Source organism: Oncorhynchus gorbuscha, linkage group LG14 (genome assembly GCF_021184085.1).
Source record: "Oncorhynchus gorbuscha isolate QuinsamMale2020 ecotype Even-year linkage group LG14, OgorEven_v1.0, whole genome shotgun sequence".
Classification (NCBI taxonomy): Eukaryota; Metazoa; Chordata; class Actinopteri; order Salmoniformes; family Salmonidae; genus Oncorhynchus; species Oncorhynchus gorbuscha.
The window spans coordinates 29,207,768-29,235,064 of record NC_060186.1 but is presented as its reverse complement, the minus strand read 5'-3'; the positions used below and the strand labels follow the sequence as shown (position 1 = coordinate 29,235,064).

The window sequence follows — 27,297 nt, the reverse complement described above, 5'->3', positions numbered from 1 at the left end:
AACCCATAGCAGCCAAGGTTAGCTAGTTTACTCATAGCAGCCAACGTTAGCTAGCTTAGCTAGCTTACTCATAGCAGCCAAAGCTAGCTAGCTTATACATAGCAGCCAACGTTAGCTAGCTTACACATAGCAGCCAAAGCTAGCTAGTTTACTCATAGCAGCCAACGTTAGCTAGCTCACTCATAGCAGCCAACGTTAGCTAGTTTTCACATAGCAGCCAAAGTTAGCTAGCTTACTCTTGGCAGCCAAAGTTAGCTAGCTTACTCTTGGCAGCCAAAGTTAGCTAGCTTACTCTTGGCAGCCAAAGTTAGCTAGTTTACACATAGCAGCAAACGTTAGCTAGATTATGAAAATTGTGGAAAAGTTTTAGAAAAGTCATGGAAATCATTAGAATTATTTCTGCTAATGTAATTTATTTAGGCACAATTTTCCAATATTTTACAAATTAAACAAAAATCAACATATCAGCCAGGATGGGAATGACACTAGCACATCTGTGTTTGTGTGCATCAGCTGCATGTTTGCGAGGTGAGTGGACCATTGCTCAAGGAGAGAGACACAGCAGCAGGTAGGCATAGCCTATCAAATATGATGGAGAACAGATGAACTAGGTAGACAATTAAAATCATATATTGTACCCTCTAGTTAACTGTTCAGCTGTTATTAGCTTGTATTCACGTTTTCGTCAAGCCCCAAAATATCTTCCACCGAAACTTACTTTTTTCAACGATTCATATGATTAATTTAAACTGTTATTTTTGACAAAACAAACGATTCACTTCTCCATTGTATCAGTTGGGATTCGGTTCAATCGCGGTGAATCTAATCATCAACTTCGGCGATGTCATCTACAAAATCGCTTCCAACACTCTACTCAGCAAACTGGCTGCAGTTTATCACAGTGCCATCCGTTTTGTCACTAAAACACCTTATACTACCCACCACTGCGACTTGTATGCTCTAGTCGGCTGGCCCTCGCTACATATTCGTCGCCAGACCCACTGGCTCCAGGTCATCTACAAGGCCATGCTAGGTAAAGCTCCGCCTTATCTCAGTTCACTGGTCACGATGGCAACACCCATCCGTAGCACGCGCTCCAGCAGGTGTATCTCACTGATCATCCCTAAAGCCAACACCTCATTCGGCCACCTTTCGTTCCAGTACTCTGCTGCCTGTGACTGGAACGAATTGCAAAAATCGCTGAAGTTGGAGACCTTTATCTCCCTCACCAACTTCAAACATCAGCTATCTGAGCAGCTAACCGATCGCTGCAGCTGTACATAATCTATTGGTAAATAGCCCACCCATTTTCACCTACCTCATCCCCACAGTTTTTATTTATTTACTTTTCTGCTCTTTTGCACACCAATATCTCTACCTGTACATGGTCATCTGATCATTTATCACTCCAGTGGTAATCTGCAATATTGTAATTATTCGCCTACCTCCTCATGCCTTTTGCACACAATGTATATAGACTCCCCTTTTTTTCTACTGTGTTATTGACTTGTTAATTGTTTACTCCATGTGTAACTCTGTGTTGTCTGTTCACACTGCTATGCTTTATCTTGGCCAGGTCGCAGTTGCAAATGAGAACTTGTTTTCAACTAGCCTACCTGGTTAAATAAAGGTGAAAAAAAAAATGTGAATCAAAATAATACATTTTAAATCATGAACATTGATTTTAGATGTAGCCTTCCCTTTGGATGGTGTTGCTTCACAACGTGTTTTGTAGATAGTACTTCCAGTTGATTTGGACATTGCAACTCTACATATTTGTCAGCCTGCAAAGTAAATACATCTAAGCTAAGATAAACATGACTAACCTTGTAGCCTACCATAGCCATTTGATTTTTGAGATATTGAGTGAGATAATTATTTCAAAAGGCCATCCTCCAGGAGCGCTAATGGATAGCAGGCCTTTATTCCAGTCCCCCTCTAAAGATACATTTTTAGAAATGAGCTGCTCAACCGGACCTTGATAAAACTCTGTCTGATGTGTTTGAGCAGGGCTTGATGAAAAGCCTGCAGACCCAGTATTACTCGAGACTGAGGGTTGACCATGTGTTTTATACAGTTGCCTAACAGGTGTTCAATACTGATAAAAATATAAATGCAACATGTAAAGTGTTGGTCCCATGTTTCATGAGCTGACATAAAAGATCCCAGAAATGTTCCATAAAAAAACGGATTTCTCAAAAATGTTTTGCACAAACTTGTTTGGGTCTCTGTTATTTGCCAAGATATTCCATCCACCTGACAGGTGTGGAATATCAAGAAGCTGATTAAACAGCATGATCATTACACATTACACACATGTTTCACCTTGTGCTGAGAACAATTAAAGGCCACTGTAAACTGTGCAGTTTTGTCACAGTTTGCAATTGGCATGCTGACTGCAGGAATATCCACCAGAGCTGTTGCCAGAGATTTGAATGTTAATTTCCCTTCCATAAGCTGCCTCCAACATCGTTTTAGATAATTTGGCAGTACGTCCACACAACCTCAGACCATGTCTTTGGTGCGTGAGGGCGAGCGATTTGCTGATGTCAACATTGTGAACAGAGTGCCCCATGTTGGCGGTGCGGTTATGGTATGGGCAGGCATAAACTACGGACAGTGAAGACAATTGCATGATAATGTAGGGCCCCTTTGTCGCAAGGATCTGTATGCAATTCCCAAAGCTGAAAATGTCCAGCCATTGACGAGGAGTGGGACAACATTCCACAGGCCACAATCAACAGCCTGATCAACTCTATGCGAAGGAGATGTGTCGTGCTGCTTGAGGCAAATGGTGGTCACACCAGATACCGACTGGTTTTCTGATCCACGCTCCTACCTTTTTTTTTTAAGGTAAAGTATCTGTGACCAACAGATGCATATCTGTGTTCCCAGTCATGCATATCATTGCACACCATGTGCTTGAGTAAAATCAACTATATATGTAGGCTACTGAGCTTGTTTGACGCTTTAAGCACACTGTGATATAATTATTAAGATACACAAATGACTCGAAGGACGAGAAGAAAAAAAGCTGTTGCCGAACCAAGGCTGCTGGCCTTCATAAATTCTGTTATTACGCTCCCAATTTTGGCAGTAATAGGCTACACCAGGGGTCGGCAATCTTTTCCATTTGGAGTGCCAATTTATCTTACCATTTCTACAGATCTGTGTGCCAGTTCTAATTTTCATATGCACATTTTCGTGGAGCACTTTCATTTCTTTGATAATAGTCCTTTCATCTCAAAATCGTTGTCTTGATTAATAAATAAAAAAGTATGTGAAAATGACACAAATTTCTATTGTCATAGCCAACTATGTAAAAAAATAGCCTACGCCAGTGATCTCCGGACAAACAGCTGTAGGCTATTTGCACAATGCATAAGAAGTCATCAGGAAGTCCTATTTTCCACCAGATCAGAGCATTACCATTTTTTCCCTTTCTCGCAGTGTGGTTATGGAAAGGGAGAGAGCTGGACATATTTTTCAAATAGGCCACATTGAGGAAAGATTGTCATTCTCAATGTATGTAAAAACAGACTGTGTTTACTTGCATTTTGAGGTGAAGAAAAAGTTTATTTTAAGAATGTGAAATGTCAGAATAAAAGTGGAGAGAATGATTTATACCAGCTTTCATTTCTTTCATCACATTTCCAGTGGGTCAGAAGTTTACATACACTCCACAAGCTTCCCACAATAAGTTGGGTGAATTTTGGCCCGTTCCTCCTGACAGAGCTGGGGTAACTGAGTCAGGTTTGTAGGCCTCCTTGCTTGCACATGCTTTTTTGCCAAAACTATAGTTTGTTAACAAGACATTTGTGGAGTGGTTGAAAAACGAGTTTTAATGACTCCATCCTATATGTATGTAAACTTCCGACTTCGACTGTGTATATACGTCTGTGCATAATCAGATGCTCGTCCTTGTCCGAGTTGTCCACTCTGACAATGAGAACTGTAAAATACTGTAATAGTAATAATATATTGAAAGCATTAACAGAAATGACGGTAACAATACAAACAATGAAGATTAGACATTCTGTGAATTAACGGTGAATGTGGTGGGACTGGTGTGCGTGGCCTCCGCCAAGGATTAGTCCACTGAGAAATGCATCAATCAAAATGTCCCATAACTATTTCGTTTTTTGCAACTGCTCGACTAAAAAAAAAGATCAGTCGACCAACAGCTCATCGACCAAACAATTGACCAGTTGACTAAATGTGGTCAGCCCTAACATATAGTACCAGTTAAAAGTTTGGACACACCAACTCATTCCAGGGTTTGTCTTTATTTGAACTATTTTCTACATTGTAGAATAATAGTGAAGACATCAAAACTATGAAATAGCACATATGGACACATGTAGTAACCAAAAAAGTGTTAAACATATTCAAATATATTTTATATTTGACATTCTTCAAAGTAGCCACCCTTTGCCTTGATGACAGCTTTGCACCCTCTTGGCAGTCTGTCCATATTATGGCAAGAACAGCTCAAAGAAGCAAAGTGAAACGACAGTCCATCATTACTTTAACACATTAAGGTCAGCCAATCGGGAAGGAGTATTTGAAAGTTTCTTCAAGTACAGTCGCAAAAACTATCAAGTGCTATGATGAAACTGGCTCTCATGAGGACCGCCACAGGAGAGGAAGACCTAGAGTTACCTCAGATGCAGAATATAAGCTCATTAGAGAGTTGCCAGCCTCAGAAATTGCAGCCCAAATAAATGCTTCACAGAGTTCAAGTAACAGACACATCTCAACATCAACTGTTCAAGGGAGACTGCGTGAATCAGGCCTTCATGGCCAAATTGCTGCAAAGAAACCACTACTAAAGGACACCAATAATAAGAAGAGACTTGCTTGGGCCAAGAAACACGAGCAATGGACATTAGACCGGTGGAAATCTGTCTTTTGGTCTGATGAGTCCAAATTTACGATTTTTGGTTCCAACTGCTGTGTCTTTGTGAGACGCGGAGTAGGTGAACGGATGACCTTCACATGTGTATTTCCCACCATGAAGCATGGAGGAGGAGGTGTGATGTTGTGGTGCTTTGCTGGTGACACTGTCTGTGATTTATTTAGAATTCAAGGCACACTTAACTTAACCAGCATGGCTGCCACAGCATTCTGCAGTGATACGCCATCCCATCTGGTTTGTTCTTAGTGGAACTATCATTTGTTTTTCAACAGGACAATGACTCAACACACCGCTAGGCTGTGTAAGGGCTATTTGACCATGAAGGAGAGTGATGGAGTGCTGCATCAGATGACCTGGCTTCCATAATCACCCGACCTCAACCCAATCAAGATGGTTTGGGATGAGTTGGACCGCAGAGTGAAGAAAAAACAGCCAACAAGTGTTCAGCATATGTGGAAACTCCTTCAAGACTGTTGGAAAAGCATTCCAGGTGAAGCTGGTTGAGAGAATGCCAAGAGTGTGCAAAGCTGTCATACTTGAGTAAAAGTAAAGATGCCTTTAATAGAAAATACCTCAAGTAAATTCACCCAGTTAGAAACTACTTTAGTGAATGTCTAAAATGATCTGGTTTAAAATGTACTTAATTACAGTGGTTGAAAAAGTCAAACATTTTCTTACTTAAGTAAAAAGTAAATGCTATGCATCAAATTCCTTATATTAAGCAAACCATCTGGCTCAGATGTCTTGTACTTTTAATTTACGGACAGGCAAGGCCATTCTCCAACACAGTATTTGTGTTTAGTGAGTTCGCCAGATCGGAGACAGTAAAGTTGATAACGCATTATATTGATAGGTGCGTGAATTGTCTCATATTACTGTCCTGCCTGAGCTTTCCAAATGTAACTAATTTTGGGTTTCAGAGAAAATGTAAAAAGTTCAAAGTACATATTTTCTTTAGGAATGTAGTAGAGTAAAAGTTGTGACAAATATAAATAGTAAAGTGAAGTACAGGTTCTCCAAAAACTTAAGTAGTATTTCAAAGTAGTTTTACTCGCTCCCTCTCTCTCTCTCTCTCTCTCTCTCTCTCTCACCACTGCTATCTAGTTGTCTAGGTAGTATTATAGCTGGAACACAACATTGTTGACTCCATCATCATATGGACCTTAACCAGGGCGTATGACCGTACTCTAGTATCTATTTCTCTCTCTTCTCTCTATCTGGATGTGAGTAAAAATCCATTAACCCTTTAAGCTGTTGGCTCTATTAAGATTCACCTCAGGCTTTAGGCATGACCTTCAGGGCCACGGCAGAGAGCTATTGACTGGAGACCGATAAGCCTGGAGAGAGTGAGGGGTAGGAAGGGAGAAAGAGAGGGTCACCGAAATTGGGAGAGGTACCATTTGCACTTGCACTCTCTGTCTGCCTCCTTTTCTCTCTCTCTCTCCCCCTGCCTCCTTTAATCTTCTCTCTCTCTCTCCTCCTGCCTTTCTCTCTGTCCTCATGCCTCCCTTTCTCTACTCTCTCTCTCCCTCTCTCTCTCTCTCCTGCCTTTTTCTCTGTCCTCATGCCTCCTTTTCTCTACTCTCTCTCTCTCTCTCAAACTCACACTCACACACAGACAAAGCATTGTTTCTCTCACCTTGTGACCTATTGATTTCCTCCTTTAGAAATAACTTAGTGACTTAGTCAGAGCCTATTGGGGTTCAACTGAGTTGACTGCCAGAGCTATAGGTTCCCTCTCAGCACTCCATTGCAATAACCAACAATGTAATATCAACACCAGCATTGCAGTGCAGTAGCATGAATGAATACTGTATTGTACCATAGGGAAATGTGTCTGGCAACAATACAGGCTATTCCTGGCATGCATAACACATCACAAGTCATACACCCGTGCATAGCAAGCCATTCACGTTTAAATGACATCAACTATTCTGCATCTGGTGACCCATTTATATGGCAGAGTTGTTGAATTAAAAGTCAGAGTAAATACCCCTCTCGTCTCTTGCCAACCTTCCAGGGAGTCTGACACAGTTCTGCCACCAATATTGTTCTCTGTTACTTCCTTCATTTAATGTGTCGCCATCGTCTTTACCCAATCACGTTGTTAATGGGCCCATACATTCTCTCTCTCTCTCTCTCTCTCTCTCTCTCTCTCTCTCTCTCTCTCTCTCTCTCTCTCTCTCTCTCTCTCTCTCTCTCTCTCTCTCTCTCTCTCTCTCTTCATCCTGTAAGTCTCCTCTCCAGCTCTCTCATTCTATCGTTCTCTCAATCTCTTTCTCTCCTCCATTTATCTCTCTGTGGTGATAGTGGGGGCTGCGGTGCGGGGCTGGAGGCTTAGCTTTTATAGAAGTGCACAGAGCTAGATAGAGGTCTATATATAAAGTAGTGCTGGGAGGGCAGCCTACGAGGATAGAGAGGGAGGTGGATCACTCCGAGACCGTACAGGGAGAGCGATGGAGGCTGCAGGGAAAGGATAGATACTTAGCTCAAAGTACAAGGATATAGAGGCAGAGGCTGATGATGGGAGGTCAAGCTGTTAGTCATTGCTGAGAGAATACAGGGTTAGAGACTGGTAGAAAGTCACTCAGTATAGAGTACAGAGAATACAGGGTTAGAGACTGGTAGAAAGTCACTCAGTATAGAGTACAGAGAATACAGGGTTAGACTGATAGAAAGTCACTCAGTATAGAGTACAGAGAATACAGGGTTAGAGACTGATAGAAAATCACTCAGTATAGACTACAGAGAATACAGGGTTAGAGACTGGTAGAAAGTCACTCAGTATAGAGTACAGAGAGAATACAGGGTTAGCGACTGATAGAAAGTCACTCAGTATAGAGTACAGAGAGAATACAGGGTTAGAGACTGATAGAAAGTCACTCAGTATAGAGTACAGAGAATACAGGGTTAGAGACTGATAAAAAATCACTCAGTATAGACTTACAGAGAATACAGGGTTAAAGACTGATAGAAAGTCAGTCAGTATAGAGTACAGAGAGAATACACTGTTAGAGACTGATAGAAAGTCACTCAGTATAAAGAGAGGATACAGGGTTAGAGACTGATAGAAAGTCCGTCAGTATACAGAGAGAATACAGGGTTAGAGACTGATAGAAAGTCACTCAGTATAGAGTACAGAGAGAATACAGGGTTAGAGACTGATAGAAAGTCACTCAGTATAGAGTACAGAGACATACTCAGGATCTCTGAGTGTTCAGTGGTGTAGTAGTAAAAGAAGGTGCAGAGAACACTTCATTGCTGCCCTCCATGTCTTTGTACTTACAGGAGACCTCTCATCTCTGCCTCGCTGAAACAGTACTTCTCCCATTCGCTAGGCCTGCTGCGACCACACTACAGCCTCAGGATCTCCATGGCATTGTCTTGTCTTTGAGACCAAGCCTCCGCTCTGGCACAGACGTCAGTTCAACGTCTCTTCAACGTCATTTCAAAGACATAACGTGGAAACAACGTTGATTCAACCAGTGTGACCCCAGTGGTTTGCTTGAGTTAGATGTTATAACCTATTGTTGCCTAACTTCTGACGCCACTTTCTGTGTGTGATGTGGCCAACTTTGTCTCTCAGTGTTTGAGCTCTCCACCGCTCATACAGTCACTGGGTGTGTCCAAAATGGCACCCTATTTCCTATATGCTGCACTACTTTACACCAGAGCCCTATGCACCATATAGGGCCTGAAAACTCAACTCTGGACCTTGGAGCAAGTTTCACTGCTTTGATCAATTGTTCCCTTCTAATCAGGCACTTATTTAGACACCAGGTGGGTGTAATTAATTAGCAGGTTAATTAAATAACAGAAAACCAGCAGGCTTCGGACCTCGTCGGGTAAATGTTGAATGCCCCTGAAATAGGGAATAGGGTGCCATTTGTTAGTGTGTAGTAGGAACAGGGTGTAATTTGTTATCTGATTTTCAGGAGCATTGTTTTAAATGTTTTAGCTGAGAATAGTGTCTGTGTATTTGTATTTATTATGGATACCCATTAGCTGCTGTCAAGACTCTTCCAGGGGTCTGGCAAAATTAAGGCAGTTATACAATTTTTACATTATAATACATTCATAACACATTTCACAACACACTAAGTGTGCCCTCTGTCCCCTACTCCACTACCACATATCTATAACACAAAATCTATGTGTACGTGTGTGTATAGTGCATATGTTATCATGTGTGCGTGTGTATGCATGTGACTGTGCCTAAGTTGTGTTACTTCACAGTCCCCGCTGTTCCATAAGGTGTGTATCTGTTTAAATCTGATTCGACTGCTGCATCAGTTACCTGATGTGGAATAGAGTAACATGTAGTCATGGCTCTATGTAGTACTGTGCGCCTCCCATAGTCTGTTCTGGACTTGGGGACTGTGAATAGACCTCTGGTGGCATGTGTTGTGGGGTATGCATGGGTGTTTGAGCTCTGTGCTAGTCGTTTAAACAGACAGCTCGGTGCATTCAGCATGTCAACACTGATTACAAACCAAGTAGTGAGGAAATCAAATCTCTCTTCTGCTTTGAGCCAGGAGAGAATGACATGTATGTGTCTCAATACGCTTCCAAAAGTAGACCATTGTGAAGAGGATATGGGAGAGAGGTGGCTAGAAAGAAAGCGAGAGAACGTGATCTGGAGGGAAGGTGTGAGGGACAAACGGACAGAGAGGATGCGGTGAAAGCAGAGACAGGGAGGGAAGGAGGAGGAAGGGAGTGGAAGCAGAGACAGGGAGGGAAGGAGGAGGAGTGGGAGGAAGGGAGTGGAAGCAGAGACGGGGAGGGAAGGAGGAGGAGTGGGAGGAAGGGAGTGGAAGCAGAGACAGGAAGGGAAAGAGGAGGAAGGGAGTGGAAGCAGAGACATGGAGGGAAAGAGGAGGAAGGGAGGCAGGAAGGGAGTGGAAGCCGAGACAGGGAGGGAAGGAGGAGGAAGGGAGTGGAAGCAGAGACATGGAGGGAAAGAGGAGGAAGGGAGGCAGGAAGGGAGTGGAAGCCGAGACAGGGAGAGAAGGAGGAGGAGTGGGAGGAAGGGAGTAGAAGCAGAGACCGGGAGGGAAGGAGGAGGAGAGGGAGGAAGGGAGTAGAAGCAGAGACGGGGAGGGAAATAGGAGGAGAGGGAGGGAGGAAGGGAGTGGAAGCAGAGACAGGGAGGGAAAGAGGAGGAAGGGAGTGAAAGCAGAGACAGGGAGGGAAGGAGGAGGAGAGGGAGGAAGGGAGTAGAAGCAGAGACAGGGAGGGAAAGAGGAGGAGAGGGAGGAAGGGAGTAGAAGCAGAGACAGGAAGGGAAAGAGGGGGAGAGGGAGGGAGGAAGGGAGTGGAAGCAGACAGGGAGAGAAGGAGGAGGAGAGGGAGGAAGGGAGTGGAAGCAGAGACAGGGAGGGAAAGAGAAGGAAGGGAGGGAGGAAGGGAGTGGAAGCAGAGACAGGGAGGGAAAGTGGAGGAGAGGGAGGAAGGGAGTAGAAGCAGAGACGGGGAGGGAAAGAGGAGGAGAGGGAGGAAGGGAGTAGAAGCAGAGACAGGAAGGGAAAGAGGGGGAGAGGGAGGGAGGAAGGGAGTGGAAGCAGACAGGGAGAGAAGGAGGAGGAGAGGGAGGAAGGGAGTGGAAGCAGAGACAGGGAGGGAAAGAGGAGGAAGGGAGGGAGGAAGGGAGTGGAAGCAGAGACAGGGAGGGAAAGTGGAGGAGAGGGAGGAAGGGAGTGGAAGCAGAGACAGGGAGGGAAAGAGGAGGAAGGGAGGGAGGAAGGGAGTGGAAGCAGAGACAGGGAGGGAAAGAGGAGGAAGGGAGGGAGGAAGGGAGTGGAAGCAGAGACAGGGAGGGAAAGAGGAGGAAGGGAGTGGAAGCCGAGACAGGGAGGGAAAGGGGAGGAAGGGAGTGGAAGCAGAGACAGGGAGGGAAAGAGGAGGAAGGGAGTGGAAGCAGAGACGGGGAGGGAAAGTGGAGGGGAGGGAGGAAGGGAGTGGAAGCAGAGACAGGGAGAGAAGGAGGAGAGGGAGGAAGGGAGTGGAAGCAGAGACAGGGAGGGAAAGAGGAGGAAGGGAGGGAGGAAGGGAGTGGAAGCAGAGACAGGGAGGGAAAGTGGAGGAGAGGGAGGAAGGGAGTGGAAGCAGAGACAGGGAGGGAAAGAGGAGGAAGGGAGGGAGGAAGGGAGTGGAAGCAGAGACAGGGAGGGAAAGAGGAGGAAGGGAGTGGAAGCAGAGACAGGGAGAGAAAGAGGAGGAAGGGAGTGGAAGCCGAGACCGGGAGGGAAAGGGGAGGAAGGGAGTGGAAGCAGAGACGGGGAGGGAAAGTGGAGGAGAGGGAGGGAGGAAGGGAGTGGAAGCAGAGACTGGGAGGGAAAGTGGAGGAGAGGGAGGAAGGGAGTGGAAGCAGAGACTGGGAGGGAAAGAGGAGGAAGGGAGTGGAAGCAGAGACAGGAAGGGAAAGAGGAGGAAGGGAGGGAGGAAGGGAGTGGAAGCAGAGACAGGGAGGGAAAGAGGAGGAAGGGAGTGGAAGCAGAGACAGGGAGGGAAAGAGGAGGAAGGGAGGGAGGAAGGGAGTGGAAGCAGAGACAGGGAGGGAAAGAGGAGGAAGGGAGGGAGGAAGGGAGTGGAAGCAGAGACAGGGAGGGAAAGAGGAAGGGAGTGGAAGCAGAGACAGGGAGGGAAAGTGGAGGAGAGGGAGGAAGGGAGTGGAAGCAGAGACAGGGAGGGAAAGAGGAGGAAGGGAGGGAGGAAGGGAGTGGAAGCAGAGACAGGGAGGGAAAGAGGAGGAAGGGAGTGGAAGCAGAGACAGGGAGAGAAAGAGGAGGAAGGGAGTGGAAGCCGAGACCGGGAGGGAAAGGGGAGGAAGGGAGTGGAAGCAGAGACGGGGAGGGAAAGTGGAGGAGAGGGAGGGAGGAAGGGAGTGGAAGCAGAGACTGGGAGGGAAAGTGGAGGAGAGGGAGGAAGGGAGTGGAAGCAGAGACTGGGAGGGAAAGAGGAGGAAGGGAGTGGAAGCAGAGACAGGAAGGGAAAGAGGAGGAAGGGAGGGAGGAAGGGAGTGGAAGCAGAGACAGGGAGGGAAAGAGGAGGAAGGGAGTGGAAGCAGAGACAGGGAGGGAAAGAGGAGGAAGGGAGGGAGGAAGGGAGTGGAAGCAGAGACAGGGAGGGAAAGAGAAGGAGGAGAGGGAGGAAGGGAGTGGAAGCAGAGACAGGGAGGGAAAGTGGTAGAGAGGGAGGGAGGAAGGGAGTGGAAGCAGAGACAGGGAGGGAAAGTGGAGGAGAGGGAGGAAGGGAGTGGAAGCAGAGACAGGGAGGGAAAGAGGAGGAGAGGGAGGAAGGGAGTGGGTAGGCGTGAAGATAGAATGAGGGGAAAAAACCTCCCAGTTTCCATGACAACCAGAGGCCTTTCCCACCCACTCTCCTTTTTCTCTCTCCCTCGCTCTCTCTCACTCTGCCACCCTCGCTCTCTCTCTCTGCCACCCTCGCTCTCTCTCTCTGCCACCCTCGCTCTCTCTCTCTGCCACCCTCGCTCTCTCTCTCTCTGCCACCCTCGCTCTCTCACTCTGCCACCCTCGCTCTCTCTCACTCTGCCACCCTCGCTCTCTCTCACTCTGCCACCCTCGTTCTCGCTCACTCTGCCACCCTCGTTCTCGCTCACTCTGCCACCCTCGTTCTCGCTCACTCTGCCACCCTCGCTCTCTCACTCTGCCACCCTCGCTCTCTCACTCTGCCACCCTCGCTCTCTCACTCTGCCACCCTCGCTCTCTCACTCTGCCACCCTCGCTCTCTCTCTCTCTGCCACCTTCGCCCTCTCTCACTCTGCCTCCCTCTCTCACTCTCACTCTGCCACCCTCGCTCTCTCTCTGCCACCCTCGCTCTCTCTCTCTCTGCCACCTTCGCCCTCTCTCACTCTGCCACCCTCGCTCTCTCTCACTCTGCCACCCTTGCTCTCTCTCTCTCTCTGCCACCCTCGCTCTCTCTCTCTCTGCCACCCTCGCTCTCTCTCTCTGCCACCCTCGCTCTCTCTCTCTGCCACCCTCTCTCACTCTTACTCTGCCACCCTCGCTCTCGCTCACTCTGCCACCCTCGCTCTCGCTCACTCTGCCACCCTCGCTCTCTCTCACTCTGCCACCCTCGCTCTCTCTCACTCTGCCACCCTCGCTCTCTCTCACTCTGCCACCCTCGCTCTCTCTCACTCTGCCACCCTCGCTCTCGCTCACTCTGACACCCTCGCTCTCCCTCACTCTGCCACCCTCGCTCTCTCACTCTGCCTCCCTCGCTCTCTCTCACTCTGCCTCCCTCACTCTGCCTCTCACTCTGCCACCCTCGCTCTCTCTCACTCTGCCTCCCTGTCTCACTCTGCCTCTCACTCTCACTCTGCCACCCTCACTCTCTCTCACTCTGCCTCTCTCTCTCACTCTGCCTCTCACTCTGCCTCTCACTCTCACTCTGCCACCCTCACCCTCTCTCACTCTGCCTCTCACTCTCACTCTGCCACCCTCACCCTCTCTCACTCTGCCTCCCTCTCTCACTCTGCCTCCCTCTCTCACTCTCACTCTGCCACCCTCGCTCTCTCTCTCTCTGCCACCTTCGCTCTCTCTCACTCTGCCACCCTCGCTCTCTCTCTCTCTGCCACCCTCGCTCTCTCTCACTCTGCCTCCCTCTCTCACCCTTACTCTGCCACCTTCGCCCTCTCTCACTCTGCCTCCCTCTCTCACTCTCACTCCCTCTCTCACTCTCACTCTACCACCCTCGCTCTCTCTCACTCTGCCACTCTCACTCTGCCACTCTCACTCTGCCACTCTCTCTCTCTCTCTTTCCTTTTCCCAACAACATGTATCCTAACCTCCTATGTTATGTACACTGACTGACCTCCTTCCCTCTCTGGGTCCACCTGTGTCCACTCTCTAAGTGTGGTTATGTAGGCTAGGAGAGTTTGGGTAGTGGGTTTAGCCCATCATCCCTATAGCCATCTATCACTGAATACTGAACCAGACAACCCAAAAGCAGGAATTGTGTGTTTGTCTTGAAATGACTTCAGTAATGATGAACTCATACCCATCATTCATCTCACATGCACTGAGGCTCAGTGTCTGTGTACAGTCACTACCAAACCCCTGCCCTTTCGTGTGCGTGTGTGCATGGTGGCGGTTGTGTCAGCGTGGGCGAGTGTAGGTATGTGCATGCCTGCCCCCCTGGGCTGGGCGTATGCCTGAGCACTGGGTCGTGCTCTGCTCCAGGCTGGATAGGGATGTTGTGTTCTGCTCTATGCTTAGTGCTCTCTGCTCTGTATGCTGTAGCTGGGTGCACTCTGTGCCTCAGTGCAGGGCTTGGCCGGGGCTAGGCAGGGCAGGGCAGCTCTCCTGGCAGCATGCCATCTTTAGGCCTGCTGCTCTGCTCTCCACCTCCCAGCCCCACCTCCCAGCCCCACCTCTCCCTCTCAGCTCCCAGGGCCCCACACAGCAGCCATTGTTCCCCTACCCAGCTTTGCTCTGCTCTGTTTGTGCAGCCAGAGAGTACAGCTGAGCCAAGGGAGATCTGTGTGTGTGTGTGTGTGTGTGTGTGTGTGTGTGTGTGTGTGTGTGTGTGTGTGTGTGTGTGTGTGTGTGTGTGTGTGTGTGTGTGTGTGTGTGTGTGTGTGTGTGTGTGTGTGTGTGTGTGTGTGTGTGTGGGGAGGAAAATCATGTGCTGATCATCTCTCTTCTTTCCTTCTTTCTCTTCCTTTTTCTCCCTATTCATCTCACTTCTTTCTCCTTGACTCTGTCAATCATTCTTCTTAATATCTCTCTACCCTCTCTTTCTTTCCTCTCTTTCTCTCCAAACCTCCCTCACTCCCATCCCCTCCCTCTCCTCCTCTCTCTCATATCATCCTCTTCCCTCTCTTTCTCTAGCAGGCTGAAGTGGGTGAGGAGTTTCCCCAGCCTACAGACCTGAAGATCAAGACAGAGAAGACCCAACCTGAGTCTCCCCCTCCCCTCTGCACAGCCACAGACATGACCATAGACACAACCACAACAGACACACAAGACGACTCCTCCCGCCCCTCAGAGGACCAGACGGAACCTGTCGACCTGTCACTTGGCAAGCCACGGCCCTCCCTGCCCGTTTTTACACCGTCCACCACAGCCAACCCCGCCCCCAGCTCCGTGGCGCCGCCCACGCTGTCGGCAAACCACATCCCTACGGTAACCATTCTAGACACCATGGTAACCACGCCAGTTATTTATTAAGCCAGTCGGCTCGTTAGCTAGCTCCTCTTTTGGAATGATGGGTAGTCGTGTCTGTTGGCTGAAAAGTGAAATCACTCACACAAATTAGGGCCTGCCAAAAATGTGTCTTATGTAGTAACCTAGTTTACAATGTTTTTTATTTTGACAGGCTCTGTCTTTCAGTTTAACAATTGTTTTTTATTTTTTCTATTTAACCTTTTTATTTAACTCGGCAAGTCAGTTAAAGAACAACCTCATACTGACGTGCTCTTTATTTTCTTCTCAGCTTAGCTGTTGACTCAATGTCTGTGTCCAAAATGGCACCCTATTTCCCTTTCTGGCCAAAAGTAGTGCACTTTATCAGGGTTTCCCAAACTTTTTCACTCAGGCCTCCCCTTTCAGCATTGGACCCCACCCCGGGCGTGCCATGTCTGTTTCTATGGGCACAAGCACTGTTCATGACAAACTGTTCACACCCCTGTTGTTGGCGGAGAGAACATTTTGCTGGTTTCAAGCTTAATTCTCACAATTCTACACATTATTCTACACAATTATTACCATTTAATGTGGCATGAACACAACCAGTTATGATATTTTCATCTGATTGTCAAACGCATCCAAACTGCATATATACTCGTGCCATTTGATTAATGGAAATAGACATCTGTTACAAAACACCATAGTGTGCTGAATGACATTCAGCGATTGCTATTGATTAGGCCTACATGAATTGATGCGTCTTGTTGACAAATTGCCCTTTTTAGTAGCCTGAAGTTGGAATACCTAAAATGGGTATAAAATTTAGAGACCCCACCAAAGTTTGACTTTTGTTGGATTTAGGGGGGGGCCGAGCCCCCTGGCTCCCCTGTAATTCGCAACATGGAGTGACTCAAACCCTACAACAAAAAGTTGTGGGCAGAACATGTTGAGATTAAACATTTTTTTTTGCCGACATGGGCAAGTTGATCTGGACATTTCTGACAAGTTCTACCTCTCCGAGGTCTGTAATGACTGACACGACAAGAGGAACTGATGATGTACTACCCAGTTTGGGAAACACTGCACTATATAGGGAATCTGGTGCCATTTCAGACAGTACTGCCCCCCCCCCCCCCCTGTATACCCACCTTAACCCCTGCTTTCCTCCATCCCTCCCTCCAGATGCTCTCTCCCGGGTCCATCCTAGCATCCACCCAGGGGGCAGGCGGTCAGCAGATCCTGCATGTCATCCACACCATCCCGTCGGTCAACATGCCCAGTAAGATGGGCCAGCTGCAGACCATCCCCGTGGTGGTCCAGTCTCTGCCCTTGGTCTACACCACCATGCCCACGGACGGAGTGGCCACCGCTGCCATCACAGTGCCCCTCATCGGGAGCGACGGGCGCTCTGAGGGATCCGGTGAGTCCGAGGGAAAGGGAGGGAAGGATATGTTCCGTTTTGTTGAGATGAAGCTATTCCCTAGAGCATAGAAATAGTGAGGCTGAAACAATTACGACATGAACGTCGTAAGTACAACCTTATGAAATAAGTGTTGAAATGAATGCTTCAAAGTTGGAGAAATGATCATTGAGTTCTCTCTGGTCACGTCCGTCCTCTTCTTCTCCCTATACACACTCTTCTCTCCGATTTCTCTCACTTAAAGTTCATCTATTATGTTGACAAAATAGCCGAGTTGACTAACGATGGAAATACATGTCGTCAATGATTGAAGGCAGGCGAGATCAGGTGGGACCATTCTAGCCAATGAGAGGGCAGATACACGTGTGAACAACAGGCCCAACTAAGACATTTTTCGTAAAGTTGCCAAAATGCACACATGCATCCACTTACAGCGCATTCAGAAAGTATTCAGACCCCTTTACTTTTTCCCCATTTTGTTACGTTACACCCTTATTCTAAAATGGATTTTTTTTTTTTAAATGTTTTAAAGGTCTCATCAATCTACACACAATACCTGTAACGGTTTTCTTGTAGTGAAGGAGAGTCGGACCAAAATGCGGTGTGTAGATTGCGATCCATTTTTAATAAACAAACGTAAAACACGAATCAATACAAACACTACAAAACAAAGAACGTAACGAAAACCGAAACAGCCTATACTTGTGTAAACTAACACAGAGACAGGAACAAGGACACTAAGGACAATCACCCACGAAACACACAAAGAATATGGCTGCCTAAATATGGTTCCAATCAGAGACAACGATAAACACCTGCCTCTGATTGAGAACCACTTCAGACAGCCATAGACTTAACTAGAACACCCCACTAAGCTACAATCCCAATACCAACACACCACATACAAAAAACCCATGCCACACCCTGGCCTGACCAAATAAATGACAATACCCCATAATGACAAAGCGAAAACAGTTTGTTTTTTAAAATTGTGCAAATATATTAAACATAAGAAACAGATACCTTGTTTGCACATGTATTCAGACCCTTCGTTATGAGACTCGATATTGAGCTCAGGTGCACCCTGTTTTCATTGATCATCCTCAAGATGTTTCTACAACTTGATCGGAGTCCACCTGTGGTAAAAAATGTTGATTGGACATGATTTGGAAAGGCACACGCATGTCTATATAAGGTCCCACAGTTGACAGTGCATGTCAGAGCAAAAACCAAGCCATGAGGTCGAAGGAATTGTCCGTAGAGCTCCGAGACAGGATTGTGTTGAGGCACAGCTCTGGGGAAGGGTACCAAAAAATGTCTGCAGCATTGAAGGTCCCCAAGAACACAGTGGCCTCCACCAAGACTCTTCCTAGAGTTGGCCGCCTGGCCAAACTGGGCCTTGGTCAGGGATGTGACCAAGAGTTTCTCTGTGGAGCTGGGAGAACCTTCCAGAAGGACAACCATCTCTGCTGCACTCCACCAATCAGGCTTTTATATTAGAGTGGCCAGATATATTAGGAAGCCACTCCTCCGTGAAAGGCACATGGCAGCCCGCTTGGAGTTTTCCAAAGGACACATAAAGAACACTCAGACCATGCAAAACAAGATTCTCTGGTCTGATGAAACCAAGATTGAACTCTTTGGCCTGAATGCCAAGCGTCACGTCTGGAGGAAACCTGGCACCATCCCTACAGTAAAGCATGGAGGTGGCAGCATCATGCTGTGGGGATGTTTTTCAGCGGCATAGACTGGGAGACTAGTCAGGATCGAGGGAAAGATGAACGGAGCAAAGTACAGAGATATCATTGATGAAAACCTGCTCCAGAGTGCTCAGTACCTCAGATTGGGGCGAAGGTTCACTTTCCAACATGACAACGACCCTAAGAACACAGCTAAGACAACGCAGGAGTGACTTCGGGACAAGTCTCTGAATGTCCTTGAATGGCCCAGCCAGAAACTGTATTTGAACCCGATCGAACATCTCTGGAGAGACCTGAAAATAGCTGTGCAGCGACGCTCCCCATCCAATCTGACAGAGCTTGAGAGGATCTACAGAGTGGAATGGGAGAAACTCCCCAAATACAGGTGTGCCAAGCTTGTAGCGTCATACCCAAGAATACTTGAGGCTGTAATCACTGCCAAAGGTCCTTCAACAAAGTAGAGTAAAGGGTCTGAATACTTATGGAAATATTATATTTCATTTTTTCATTTTTAATACATTTGCAAAATGTTCTAAACCTAATTTTGTTTTGTCATTATGGGGTATTGTGTGTAGATTGATGTGGGGGGACAATAGAATCCATTTTCGAATAAGGCTGTAAAGTAATTTATTTTGGGAAAAGTCAAGGGGATTGAATACTTTCTGAATGCACTGTATGTCAGTACATTTGTAACAGTCTAAACCTTACGGAACTTCTATTCGATCAAATAAGCCTCGCGTAATTCGACACTCTCATAGACCTCTATACATAAAATGGCTTATCGCACGGCAGCAGATTTTGGGCGGAGTAAATCCTCTCACTAACACACAGTTTCTCTCCCCTGCTCTTTATCTTCGTCACTTTATCTCATCATCTCGGTCTCTTGACCTCTTGAACGGTATCCTCCTCGCAAGCAATACGTCTCTCGAGTCTCGTCCATGCGAACTCTCTTTAAACCATACTCGCTTATCTTCACACACACACACAGACACACGCATGAGCTCTTTCTCTCGCTCTATCACAGACACACACACACTAGTTGTATGTCACTGTCATGGACTTTCTTGTTCTCTCTTTCAGTCACTGTTTCTCTTTCACCCCCGCCACGCTCTCTCCCACTGGCACAGCCCCGTATTGTCTTTCTAAGGATCCCTCTTCTCACACGTTAATGATGCACTGCATATACAGACTGACGTGTTAATTCATAAGGAGACCTCTCAGTATAGTACAGTATGTCTCTTCCTGAGGAGTCATTCTGTGTCCCAAAGAGCACATTATTCCCTATATGGGGCGTTCTACTGAAGTGGTGCAAATCCGTATCCTACTTTTCCCAAACTTTCAGCACACATGTCTTTATACATACAAGAGTGTGTATAGCTGTCGTCAAGGCAAAGGATGGCTACTTTGAAGAATCTCAAATATAAAATATATTTGGATTTGTTTAACACTTTTTTTTGGTTACTACATGATTCCATATGTGTTATTTCATAGTTTTGATGTCTTCACTATTGTTTATGATGTAGAAAATAGTACAAATGAAGAAAAGCCCTTGAATGAGTAGGTGTCCATAATTTTGATTGATACTGCATGTCAGGTAGACACTTCTCACACACTTTGTTTGTATTGCATATTTGAAATCTTTACCCAAATTTCTTACCACCTCACGAAATGTGTCCCTACCGAAAGAAAAGTTGCAGTGAAGGGAGAACCATGCCTAGTATTCTATATAGTATAGTATCTATTACAGGTTTATTTTAGAACATGTATTTTCAAAACCTTTACATTTCATTAAGAGAAATAAAACCTCTATTGTTCTCTGTGAAATGTTCAACGTTGATTGTATGAATCTGAAACTTGTAACATAATTTGCGCGGCTGGTCAAGGGTCCGGAACTAATAATTCTACTAATTTGTGCACTGCAAATTGACAACAACTAAGCCCCAAAATAAATTGTATTTGAAAATCATATCTTGATTACATTGATACACGATCACATATTTCCTAAAATAAACAAATTTTTGCTGAATTCCTGGTGATTTTAATAATAAAAAAATTAACCAAAAACTAACCCCCCCCCCAAATAAAAACAAAGTTACTAAAAACTTTAGCGTGCCAAAATAAATAACTTGCGGGCCGGTTTATCTGACTTACCTACTAGTTAAATAAATGTAACATATAGTTGCTGACCCCTGCAGTAAAATCTAGTAAAGACCAGTAGAGCAGGGTACAATAGAGCACAGTACAGAAGTGTTTGTAAGTCGCTCTGGATAAGAGCGTCTGCTAAATGACTTAAATGTAAATGTAAATGTAAGTGCAAGGTTTCCCAAACTCGGTCCTGGTGACCCCCCTGGTTGCACATGCAGTTTTCATTACTCAGTGGATTCAAATAACCAACTCATCATCAAGCTTTGATTATTTCAATCAGCTGTGTAGTGCTAGGGCAAACACCAAAATGTGTACCCAGGTGGGGCCCCAGGACCCAGTTTGGGAAATCCTGCAGTACAGTACAGTAAAGCACAGTAATAATGGCACAGATACAAAGATTAAAATAAGAGATGTACATCTGTCCAAATGAAAGATTCTATCAGTGGAGGCTGCTGAGGGGAGAATGGTTCGTAATATTGGCCGGAACGGAGCTATTGGAATGACATCGAACACCTGGAAACCATGTGTTTGATGTATTTGATAACATTCCACTGATTCCGCTCTAGTCAATACCACGAACCCGTCCTCCACAAATACGGTGCCACCAACCTCATGTGATGTACATCACAGCAAACTTATATAGGTAACTACCTAAATAAAGGAAACATTTTGTTTAAATGAGGGACACAAAGTATATTCAAAGCAGGTGCTTCCACACAGGTGTGGTTCCTGAGTTAATTAAGCAATTAACAACAATTTGTGCTTAGGGTCATGTATAAAATTGCCCATTATTTTGGTGACGATGGCTATTCTTCAAAAGAGGGGTCTCAAAGAGGCATGGGGGTTTTAAAGTGTGTGTGTGCGTGCGTGTCACCAGAACTTAATCCAATTGAACACTTATGAGAGATTTTGGAGTGGCGCCTTAGACAGCGTTTTCCATCACCAAAACACCAAATTATGGAATTTCTTGTGGAAGAATGGTCTCGCATCTAGGGCTGTTGCGGTGACCGTGGCGTTCACGAGTCATGAAGGCAGTCAAATTCCACATGAGCATTTAGTTAAGGTAATTAGGTTTCTCCAAGCTCTGATGCTGCTGATGGTCCTTAATAGTCTACCAAACTTGTTAACTGCCTGGTACTCAAGCACTCTATTGCCCTTCTAATCACTCTAACATCAATGGAAATGTAATGGAAAATCTAATCAAACACTTCATGAAAGCCCATGAATTCATGTTGCGCAACATTTCTATAGGCTATACAATTGCGAGGGAAAACACAGTGATGGCCTCTATTTAAAAGAGGAGGACCCCATCAGCTTTCTATAGGCTGGGACTACTAAATGTATTTCTCAACTTTCCTAATATTAAGCACACTGCTTCACTTTACGACGGAATATGAAAATGAAAATAAAGCACAGGAAAAGCATCCTTCATTCGCTATTTAAGTGCATAGATGAGTGCACTTAAATAGCTGAGTGCTATTTAAGTGCATGTATTTTTTCCGCTGCCCATATTTAGTATATGTAAAGACAAGATTCAATCAAAAACAGTCTGATGGGTGACGATATTAGCCTATCACTTGTGAATGATATATTATCACTTGTGAATGATGCCCAGAATAGGAAACAATGCCTTTTTTTGCAACTTAGTGGCATACCTCATGTAGTCTAGTCCATAGTCCTATATGTTTTAATAAGGTTTGTATCACACCTCATGTAGCCTAGTCCATTGTCCTATATGTTTTAACAAGGTTAGTATCACACCTCATGTAGCCTAGCCCATAGTCCTATATGTTTTAATAAGGTTTGTATCACACCTCATGTGTTCTAGTCCATAGTCCTATATGTTGTAATAAGGTTAGTATCACAACTCATGTAGTCTAGTCCAAAGAAAGTAAAAGTGCAATATGTGCCATTTAAAAAAGCTAACGTTTAAGTTCCTTGCTCAGAACATGAGAACATATGAAAGCTGGTGGTTCCTTTTAACATGTGTCTTCAATATTCCCAGGTAAGAAGTTTTATAGGACTATTTCACTCTATACCATTTGTATTTCATTAACCTTTGACTGTTGGATGTTCTTATAGGCACTTTAGTATTGCCAGCCTAATCTCGGGAGTTGGTAGGCTTGAAGTCATAAACAGCTCTGTGCTTCAAGCATTGCTAAGAGCTGCCGGCAAACGCAGGAAAGTGCTGTTTGAATGAATGCTTACCAGCCTGCTGCTGCCCACCACCGCTCAGACTGCTCTATCAAATCATACACTTAAATATGCAGAATAGCATATTCTATATGCCATTCTGTTCTTCTGAAATAAACTACATTTTCTTGATATCATGTTTCTTTAGACCTGTCTAAAATAAATAATGGATTTGTGAAAGCGCTGGCTATATTACATGGATTTATTAGACTTTTCTTTTCTGCATCGGTGGAAGTGTGGAAGCCCGGAGATGCTTAATTTGTTTGTTAATTAACGGTCAATTACCGTAAGACCAACAGTTATTTGCTTGACAATCGCCGGCTGACTAAATTTCGTGAAGGCCACAGCCCTAGTCGCATCCCCCCAATGGAATTCCAGACACTAAAATCTATGCCAAAGCGCATTGAAACAGTTACATGTACTTTAGTCCCAAAACCGTACATTACATATTTCTTGATAAATTAGATGTTCGATAGTGACATTTAAAAATATATATATATATTTTTTTAATCCGTGAAGATTTACTAACTTGCTAACACGGGAGAGAGGGTGAAGCACGGGAGAGAGGGTGGGGCACGGGATAGAGGGTGGGGCACGGGATAGAGGGTGGGGCACGGGATAGAGGGTGGGGCACAGGATAGAGGGTGGGGCATGGGAGAGAGGGTGGAGCACGGGAGAGAGGGTGGAGCACGGGAGAGAGGGTGGAGCACGGGAGAGAGGGTGGAGCACGGGAGAGAGGGTGGGGCACGGGAGAGAGGGTGGGGCACGGGAGAGAGGGTGGGGCACGGGAGAGAGGGTGGGGCACGGGAGAGAGAGTGGAGCACGGGAGAGAGAGTGGAGCACGGGAGAGAGAGTGGAGCACGGGAGAGAGAGTGGAGCACGGGAGAGAGAGTGGAGCACGGGAGAGAGGGGTGGAGCACGGGAGAGAGGGGTGGAGCACGGGAGAGAGGGGTGGAGCACGGGAGAGAGGGGTGGAGCACGGGAGAGAGGGGTGGAGCACGGGAGAGAGGGGTGTAGCACGGGAGAGAGGGGTAGAGTACGGAGGGAGGGACTTTTAGAAGGGGGAAGAGTTCTAGAAGAGAGGAGGTGGGTCGTTTTGCCTTTGAATAAGGTGGGTTTCAGGGGTATTAGGGTTAATAGGTGGTTGGTTATCCCAACGTACAAAGGACAGTTATTTATCCCCATCATAAACCCCATCATCACAAACAACCCTCACCCTCACTCATCTTCAGGCAAGAGAACCTTTAAACAGTGCACTCACCACATTCTGACCCACTAAAGGAGAAGGGAGAGGGGGGTTCACAAATACAATCAGCAGCCGCTGCAGCACAGCCAACCATACCTAAGTATAATGAGGAATTCTTTCACACCCAAATAGAAATTTAAATGAGCTCAGCTGGGATGCCTTGGCTTACCTTTTTGTGTTTCCAAGTACTGTGTGTTAATGCTGGATTTAAGTTGCTAACCCCTGTTGTTTGTCTTTCTCTATTTATACCCATCTTTCTTCCTCTCTCTCTTTCTTCCCTCGCTCTTCATCTCCATCTCTCTCCCTCCCCCTCGTTCTCCCTCCCCCTTTCTCCCTACAGTGCGTATCAAGCCTGGCTCGGCGTCCCCAGTGGAGTACCAGAGTGACAGTGATGTGGAGAGCGGGACAGAGTCGGGTTCAGCTTCCTTCAGTACACCGGGACTGGACACAGGGTGAGTGTCAGATAATGGAAGGTGGTGGTATAGGCCTGGACACAGGGTGGGGGTACTGTAGGACTCAGCTTCCTTCTTTGGACACAGGGTGAGTGTTAAGGCTTCCGCATGCTTCCCAGCCGAAAGGGTTCGGAAACAGTTTGCATCTATTATGACAACATTTTGTGACATTTTTGTTCGTTTTGGACTTTGGCAAGGGTCTTTTCAGCTGTTCGGGCACACCGTTTTTTTTCTCGGTAGCCGAAGTCTACGCCCCCTTGTTGGCGATTGGTCAACAGTATGGATTCTTCAATGAAGTGCCTGTTGTCATTCAACAAGAGACTTGTACTCATGCACATTTTTTCACTTGAGAAATACTGCATCAAACATCTTAGTCAGATGCAAAATTGCGCAACTAAGATCTCCTCGGCAAAAATGTATGACAGATTTCTTGAGTTATCATAGATAAATCTGGCTCCTGGATACGGCGTCTCAAAATGGACAAACTTTTTTTTTTTATCTTGCATGATTTGTGGGTAGTTGAGTAGTCCTGTCATACACTGTCTTCATAAAGTATTCATACCCCTTGACTTATTCATACCCCTTGACTTATTCCACATTTTGTTGTTACAGCCTGAATTCAAATTGGATTCAATAGATTTTTTTCTCACCCATCTACACACAATACCCCATAGCGACAAAGTGAAAACACCTTTGTAGAAATGTTTGCATATGGATTGAAATACAGGGCCTCCCGAGTGGCGCAGCATCGCAGTGCTCGAGGCGTCACTACAGACACGGGTTTGATCCCAGGCATGTGCCTTTTTCTCAGGGTTTCCATCTGGCCACTCTCCCATAAAACCCAATTTGGTGAAGTGCTACAGAGACTGTTGTCCCGTCTCAGTCAAGGAACTCTGTAGTTCTGTCAGTGTGATCGTTGTGTTCTTGGTCACCACCTCTTGCCCAGTTGCTCAGTTTGGTTAGACAGTCTAGGTAGTTCCATACTTTTTCCATTTCCCACTGTGCTCTTGGAAAATTGCAACACTCCCTAGATTTTTTATTTTATTTTACCTTTATTTAACCAGGTAGGCTAGTTGAGAACAAGTTCTCATTTACAACTGCGACCTGGCCAAGATAAAGCATAGCAGTGTGAACAGACAACAACACAGAGTTACACATGGAGTAAACAATTTTGTCTTTTTTTATTTTACCTTTATTTAACCAGGCAAGTCAGTTAAGAACACATTCTTATTTTCAATGACGGCCTGGGAACAGTGGGTTAACTGCCTGTTCAGGGGCAGAACGACAGATTTGTACCTTGTCAGCTCGGGGGTTTGAACTCGCAACCTTCCGGTTACTAGTCCAACGCTCTAACCACTAGGCTACGCTGCCGCCCCAATTAACAAGTCAATAACACAGAGTCTATCTACATTGTGTGCAAAAGGTATGAGGAGGTGGGCGAATAATTACAATTTAGCAGATTAACATTGGAGTGATAAATGATCAGATGAACATGTGCAAGTAGAGATACTGGTGTGCAAAAGAGCAGAAAAGTAAATAAATAAAAATAGTATGGGTATGAGGTAGGTAAATTGGGTGGGCTATTTACAGATGGACTATGTACAGCTGCAGCAATCGGTTAGCTGCTCAGATAGCAGATGTTTAAAGTTGGTGAGGGAAATAAAAGTCTCCAACTTCAGCGATTTTTGCAATTCGTTCCAGTCAGAGGTAGCAGAGAACAGGAAGGAAATGCGGCCAAATGAGGTGTTGGCTTTAGGGATGATCAGTGAGATACACCTGCTGGAGCGCATGCTACGGGTGGGTGTTGCCATCGTGACCAGTGAACTGAGATAAGGCAAAGCTTTACCTAGCATGGACTTGTAGATGACCTGGAGCCAGTGGGTCTGGCGACGAATATGTAGTGAGGGCCAGCCGACTAGAGCATACAGGTCGCAGTGGTGGATGGTATAAGGTGCTTTAGTAACAAAATGGATCTAGTTTGCTGAGTAGAGTATTGGAAGCTATTTTGTAGATGACATCGCCGAAGTCAAGGATCGGTAGGATAGTCAGTTTTACTAGGGTAAGTGTGGCGGCGTGAGTGAAGGAGGCTTTGTTGCGAAATAGAAAGCCGACTCTAGATTTGATTTTGGATTGGAGATGTTTGATATGAGTCTGGAAGGAGAGTTTACAGTCTAGCCAGACACCTAGGTACTTATAGATGTCGACATATTCTAGGTCGTAACCATCGGTTGAAAAGCATGCATTTGGTTTTATTAGCGTTTAAGAGCAGTTGGAGGCCACGGAAGGAGTGTTGTATGGCATTGAAGCTCCTTTGGAGGTTAGAAGGAAGGAAGGGCCAGAAGTATACCGAATGGGGTCGTCTGCGTAGAGGTGGATCAGGGAATCGTCCGCAGCAAAAGCAACATCATTGATATATACAGAGAAAAGAATCGAACGAGAATTGAACCCTGTGGCACCCCCATAGAGACTGCCAGAGGACCGGACAACATGCCCTCCGATTTGACACACTGAACTCTATCTGGAAAGTAGTTGGTGAACCAGGCAAGGCAGTCATTAGAAAAACCGAGGCTGCCGATAAGAATATGGTGATTGACAGAGTCGAAAGCCTTGGCCAGGTCGATGAAGACTGCTGCACAGTACTGTCTTTTATTGATGGCGGTTATGATATCGTTTAGTGCCTTGAGCGTGGCTGAGGTGCACCCGTGACCAGCTCTGAAACCAGATTGCACAGTGGAGAAGGTACGGTGGGATTCGAGATGGTCAGTGTTGTTGACTTTGCTTTCGAAGACCTTAGATAGGCAGGGCAGGATGGATATAGGTCTGTAACAGTTTGGGTCCAGGGTGTCTCCCCCTTTGATGAGGGGGATGACCGCGGCAGCTTTCCAATCCTTGGGGATCTCAGACGATACAAAAGAGAGGTTGAACAGGCTGGTAATAGGGGTTGCGACAACGGCGGCGGATAGTTTCAGAAATAGAGAGTCCAGACTGATTTGTATGGGTCCAGGTTTTGCAGCTCTTTCAGAACATCTGCTATCTGGATTTGGGTAAAGGAGAAGCTTGGGTAAAGGAGGCTTG

General features: G+C 46.0%; 1 protein-coding gene across 4 annotated transcripts in view; it reads left to right on the top strand.

Moving 5' to 3' along the window:
* LOC123994757 (Krueppel-like factor 8) overlaps nt 1-27,297 on the top strand; it is a 115,853-nt gene that overhangs the window by 78,257 nt on the left and 10,299 nt on the right. For 2 of the 4 annotated variants that reach the window (XM_046297720.1, XM_046297723.1), the window contains exons 3-5: nt 14,770-15,084; nt 16,249-16,486; nt 24,111-24,222. In XM_046297720.1, coding sequence (XP_046153676.1) covers nt 14,770-15,084; nt 16,249-16,486; nt 24,111-24,222 — 665 coding nt within the window. The remainder of the gene's footprint in view (nt 1-14,769; nt 15,085-16,248; nt 16,487-24,110; nt 24,223-27,297) is intronic. The other 2 variants (XM_046297721.1, XM_046297722.1) reach the window with 2 other exon arrangements.